General features: G+C 48.2%; 1 protein-coding gene across 1 annotated transcript; it reads left to right on the plus strand.

The window, feature by feature from the left end:
• Positions 1-407: 407 nt before the first annotated feature.
• LOC117800878 (retinal dehydrogenase 2-like) lies at positions 408-5,305 on the plus strand (the record flags this gene model as incomplete). The annotated part of the gene is made up of 5 exons (XM_034653420.1): positions 408-510; positions 2,202-2,386; positions 3,768-3,932; positions 4,624-4,781; positions 5,104-5,305. Coding segments are annotated over 5 exons (690 nt in total), but the record flags the coding sequence as incomplete, so codon positions are not given.
• Between the last annotated feature and the right edge of the window lie 836 nt (positions 5,306-6,141).

The following is a 6,141-nucleotide window of genomic DNA, read 5'->3' on the forward strand; positions in this document are numbered from 1 at the left end:
GGTTTTTTTTTTTTTTTTTTTTTGAGACCAGAGTCCAAAGCTAAAACCCACAGTACAGTAGTGGAAAACCTCTAGTCACATTTTGATTGCCAGTTGCCTTTAGACAAATCTTTCAACGATTAAGATTCCAGATTAAACCCCTTTTCAGTGCCCTTTCCATCGTGAAATTAAAGCAGTCTTCCAGCTCCCTTCAGCACAGACATTAAACTGCATCCCAACAGACTTGTATCTTGCCCACCCAAGTTGGCCAAGTTGACCACAGGAGCTGTTCGTGCATCGTCCACGGGGCTGGTTTGCCTTGCAGGAGCCATCCCTACTGCCTCCCACCGTTGCCCACAGTCGGCTTTGGCCACTGACCGTCTCAGCTGCAAGGTGTGCAAAATCTCCCTCCATTTCCTTTCTTTCAGGTTGGAAAGCTTATCCAAGAAGCAGCTGGAAGAAGCAACTTGAAGCGAGTAACTCTGGAACTTGGAGGGAAAAGTCCCAATATTATTTTTGCTGATGCTGATTGTAAGTCAACCACAGATCTCCTCCACGTCCCGGTACACTGCCCCTCAGTGCTCTCTTTTGTATCTCCACTTCCGACAGGACACTAAGAAAAAGATCTGTGAGGCTAAGAAGCAGCTTCCAGGAGGAGAACCTGGACCCTTCCTCCTAAGGGGCAGCTAGTTTAGTATTGGGGGAGAGCGCTTGCCGGTGATAGCTGAACAGGGCTTGTTTTTTAGGCGCCCCCGTGCTGCTTTGACTCTGGGCGCTGCAGACCAGGGTGGAAGAGGTGAAGGCCTGCTTCGTGCTGTGGAGTGGAAAGAGCAATGGCCTAAGCCTCTCAACACCGGAAGTGCCCTCTCTCTGCCTAGATTCAAGAAATCTGAAACTTCTCAACTCTGGTAGCTTTACAGAGCCTCAAAAAAAATTCTAGTTTGCTAGCCCTGCCAACATTTTCCCGAACCCACAACCCCTCCTCTGTTTAGTCCCCCCATCCTCTGCCCCTTCCATGACTTTGAGCCAGAATGACGACACACTTTGGTCAGTTCTGTTTGAATGGACCTAGCTGGGAGGTGCTTCCGCCTTGCAGGTAGGACCCTACGGTGTGGAGCAGTAACCTAGGAAACCCCCTGTCTCCAGGCAGGGCGCCCTCTAGGCCATGCTGCATAGGTGTGGTCTTCTATTTGGAAAAGCTTTCCAGAAAATGAAAATTCAAATCTCTTTCCATCACTCTTTCTCTTCCACCCCACCCGGTAGAGCTGCTTTCCCTTTCACCACTGGAGAGGTTAGGAAACAGAAAGCAGACTGCTCCCCTGTCAGCCCCAGCTTGGTGTGTGTGACGAGTTCAGCATCAGCTTCAGGCTGGTTGGATCAGAACTGTCAAACCTAAATTTCTCTTGGGGAGTAGGCCCTCCATTGACACGATTGATTGATTGATTGATTGATTGATTGACAAGGGGCTGATTCAGTCAGGCATCTAGCAGCCAGCACACACCAGGTCTGCTAGTTCTATCTGAAGTATAAGCTCTGAGCTGAAAGTTACATGCTGCTCTACGATTCCAGTAAATGTAGAGGAAACTTGGTGTCTTTCAAGAAGATCCATTTCTGTTACAGTTTAATTCACCATAGTACTAATTAAACACACAGCTCCGAGGTTGGCAGTCCCTAGACCCAGTGCAGGACGTACATACGTTTACCTGTCTAAACATCACATAGCACTTTAAAAAATAAAAACTGTACATTAAAAATCCTGATTTCTGTTTTCTTAAAATCAGAAATCTGGTAATCAGGGGCTTGCATTCACGCATAGCAACAGCACATGCAGTAGCTTTCCTCCTGAGTGTCCATCAGATTGTTTCCCTGGCCAGCAGACTCATACCGCTACATTATCTGCCTGGCTTCTCGGCATATTGGGGTTTGAGACTCCTGTCCTAGATGGTGTGGTCCAGGTCCCCTTTTTACAGAAGGAGGAGGAGACTCAAAGAAGTGAAGTTGTCCAAGTTCAAGGTCACGTAGCAAGTCACGTCAGGATCTAGTTAGAACTTGAACTAGGCCGTGTTCTCAATCCAGTGCTTTCCCGTGCTGCCCGCTTGCCCACACGCGGTGCGGTGACGGTGGCATTCTACCGGGGCTCTGGCAGAGGGCGGGGAGGTGGCTCCGCAGACGGGCCCGCCGTGGGGGAGCCGAGCTGAGGACGTGGCTGTCTTCTCCTGCAGTGGATTACGCTGTGGAACAGGCCCACCAGGGAGTGTTCTTCAACCAAGGCCAGTGCTGCACCGCCGGCTCCCGCATCTTTGTGGAGGAGTCCATCTATGAGGAGTTCGTGAGGAGAAGTGTGGAGCGGGCCAAGAGGCGCATCGTGGGCAGTCCCTTTGATCCCACCACTGAGCAGGGACCCCAGGTAGAGAAATCAGAAACATTCCCTTGCTTTTCTTAATCCCTGGTGAGCACCGGACACTCTAGTGGGACCCCAGAGACAGTGTCCTTTTCCCGCTCCCTCCTTACTCTTCCTTCTCGTCCTCATGCCTGGAAATGCAGCTGGTGAGACATTGCTTATTCCTCATGCTTCCTTTTCCCTTTCTACATTTTTCTCTCTGAAACATTAAGAGATTAAGGTGGCCTCAAGGATACTCTGAACTCTGGGGGTAAGTGGGAGTGTCTTAGCTCTAAAGAAAGAACTGTGCATGAGAAGATGGAGGCTGGCCCGAGAACCCAGGCCCAGTCCTAGCCACTGGCCTTCAAGACATCCCTACAAAGCCACAGTCAAGGAGAGTGGGTGTCTCCCTTTCCCAGAAGCTCTTCGTCCTTTCATCAGTGGCTAAGGAATCTCTCTGCCAGCCTGACCTACGTCGGGGAGGACACTTGTGGCTTGTGTATGTGTAGGAAATAGAGGGCTGTCCATGTGCCCCCTGCTGTACGGTCACCTCTGACTGCGTGCTTCACGCAGTGTGGTGGGGAGGCCATGCACGTCCCTGCGGTCCGCACTGTTTGGCTCTGCGTGTTCTCCACAGTCATCAGGGCGTATTTCCAGGTAGAATTCTGGTTGAATCTTAAACTGTAGATAGAGTTTGGGAACTTCTAAAGGCTGTTTGGATCAGATTGCATCCGGATCTCTGATGCATGGGTCTTCCCGATAAGAAACAGCATCTCCTCGGTGTGGGGACCATTTGAAAGATGACTGATGTTCTAGCCGAGTAATCCAAACTCAAGTGAATTTAGATTTTTGCATTTACCATCGTAACTGAGTAATGACTATAACTTGGGGGAAGGCAAGACTAACCATATTTTATGGCGTGGGAAGCTAGTCCTTGCTCTTCATGCTTAACCCTTTCCTCTAAAGGTGTAATAGGTGCTCCATTAAAAATACAACCCAGTAGGATTTGAAGCACCCTATTGTTTTCATCTTTGCAGTATCAGTACAACTCGCTGAACTGTTCATTTGCTTATAGTGGTCAGTTTTTCCCCATTTAGAAACCTGAATAATCAATTAGGTGGTTTCTCATCGTTTAGAAACATTGCCTAAATCTGCATCCGGTACCTCTGATTTGGCACTGTCCTCATCAGTGCAGTGCATTTATTGGAATTCTCGATATAATTGCTTGAACCGTACAAAATCACCATTTTTTTCAGGGGAAAAGTGGCTAAATGGCAGCAGTTCCATATGTCATGACTTGATAAAATGGAGCTTTGGAAAAATCACAAGCGAGAGATCCTTGAGTACACACTTCTCTCTCTTTTCCTAGAAGACTTTGCACGGAGTCATTAGGAAATTTCTCTCGTAGATTGATAAGAAACAGTACAACAAGATCCTGGAACTCATCCAGAGCGGCGTGGCCGAGGGTGCCAAGCTGGAATGTGGAGGCAAAGGGCTGGGCCGAAAGGGGTTTTTCATCGAGCCCACCGTGTTTTCCAACGTCACCGACGACATGCGCATTGCCAAGGAGGAGGTATCAAACACGGGGTTCTGACGGAAGCCACGCCTTCCTTGGGAGGGTTTCCAGAGCGTTTCTTGTAGATGGGGTTCTAGTCCTGGCTCTTTATATTTGATACACATTGTGTAACAGCAACACACTTGGCTGTGAAAATCCCGCTTTCAGGGGAATGTTAAGTCAGAAGGCCAGCAAGCTAGGTGGAGGCGTGAGACGTGCTCCTCGACCGAAATTGTGATTAGCCAACAGGACAGTCGTAAGAGCCGATCACTGGCCTTAGTAATACGCTAGCCACAGGTCAGTTCCTTCAAAGGTGGGTTACTAAGCTGTTCTCCAGGAAGGAGCAAGCATCTAAGCCACCCCACATTTGTGCGGGAGAGGGACCGGGAGCACATCGGCCAGCAGTCTATATCATCATTCTGAGTTCTGGAGCAGTGGCTGGGGAATCATGGGGAAGGCAGCGTTGGTACAGACAGTGGAATCCGGGGATGCCAGGGAGGGTGGAGGAGAGGGGGCATTAAATGAACAACAAAGTTAGACTCATGTAATCCTGTTCTGGCAAAGTTTGGGATATTTTACAGTTCTGTGTTGCTAAACTTAAATGTCCCTTAAATGATGAAGGCAGAGCACACTTGCTTTGGAATGTGGAAAGCAGGTCAGGGGATGGCAGAGCAACAGCCCCATGTTGGCTCAAACTGTTTTCTTGCAGATCTTTGGCCCTGTCCAGGAAATTCTGAGGTTTAAGACTATGGATGAAGTTATTGAAAGAGCCAATAACTCAGACTTTGGACTTGTAGCAGCCGTCTTCACTAATGACATCAACAAGGCCCTCACGGTATCTTCTGCAATGCAAGCTGGGACCGTCTGGTAAGATGAGAGTCAGCCTCATGGTTCTGGCCATAATGCACACCACTGGCGGTGTAGGGGCCTCATAATCTCTGGGAAGTGGGTGACATAAGCATATCCTCTGGGGGGTTGGGGAAGACGGAAGGCAACCAGCCTTCCCCTGAGAAGGGATATACACTCCTTACTGGCTAGGTCAGGAGAGCAAAGGAAATTTTAAATTATAAATATTTCATATGCAAAAAAGGGAATCGAAAAATAAAACATTAAGAGAAATACTATGCCAATGGGACTATTTCTGTGCAAGAGGGATTCACACTAACGGTACTATGTTTTCTTCTCTTAGGATCAATTGTTACAATGCCTTAAATGCCCAGAGCCCCTTCGGGGGATTCAAGATGTCTGGAAATGGGAGAGAAATGTAAGTGTCCAAAGTTGCTGGTGCCCGCAGAGAAACAGGGATTGCAAATATCAGCCTGGAGGATTATGCCCACACTTGTTTAATTCTCTGTCTGTCCAGGCATTAAACAAATACTTTGTTGAGCACTTACTTCTATAAACAAAACACTGTACTCTGTGTCACAAAGATGAATCACACACAACTCCCTTCCCTTACGTGGGAATGGATAAAAATTAATGTACCATCTAGGTCATGAAATCAGAGCTGCTTTCTTGATAGAAGTGGGCCAAACATCTTCCAAGTCCAGAGGAAACAATCCGTTGATTTTGCCTGCTGGGGTCAAAGAAGACTTCACAGAGCAAATAATGTTTCAGTTTTTTAGGGCCAGTCCTTCCACGTAGAGGGAATAGCAGGAACAAAGGCACGAAGGCACAACAAACACAGAACGTCAGGGAGTTTGGGGTGTTTAAAACAGACGTCACCAACTGTCAGCCCAAGGACAAAGCTGGCCTGCAGAAATGTTTTGTTTCGCCTCGCAACATTTTAAAATCCTTAACTGACATTCCAAAATGAAGAGGCTTTGCGTAAAATCTTGATGTCTTGCTTATTTTCATTCCCCCATAGCAAAATTGCTGCAGCTGTGAGCTCTAGAACTTGCCTTATTTACCCCACTGTTCCCGTTGCTTCTGGGGCCAGAATGTTGGTAGCCATTCGTTTTTACACACACCCAAGCCCTTCACGTCCGTCACCGGCTCGGCCCCTGTAGCTTCTCTGAGGCTGGGACCGCAGGGTTTGGACATAGGATGGCTGGAGGGGGCTTGCCGAAGACACAAGCCGGAAGGTTGTTTTAAACGCAGTCTCAAAGGGCTTAGGTGTTCTCTGGGAGCTGAGGAGATACCAGAGGTTTTAAGGCTGAGGTTTCTGGCAAGTAGAGGATGTCCCGGCAAAGACTAGAGGAGGAAGAGCCGTCACGAGGATTTTACA

Source organism: Ailuropoda melanoleuca, unplaced genomic scaffold (assembly GCF_002007445.2).
Source record: "Ailuropoda melanoleuca isolate Jingjing unplaced genomic scaffold, ASM200744v2 unplaced-scaffold8664, whole genome shotgun sequence".
Lineage (NCBI taxonomy): Eukaryota > Metazoa > Chordata > Mammalia > Carnivora > Ursidae > Ailuropoda > Ailuropoda melanoleuca.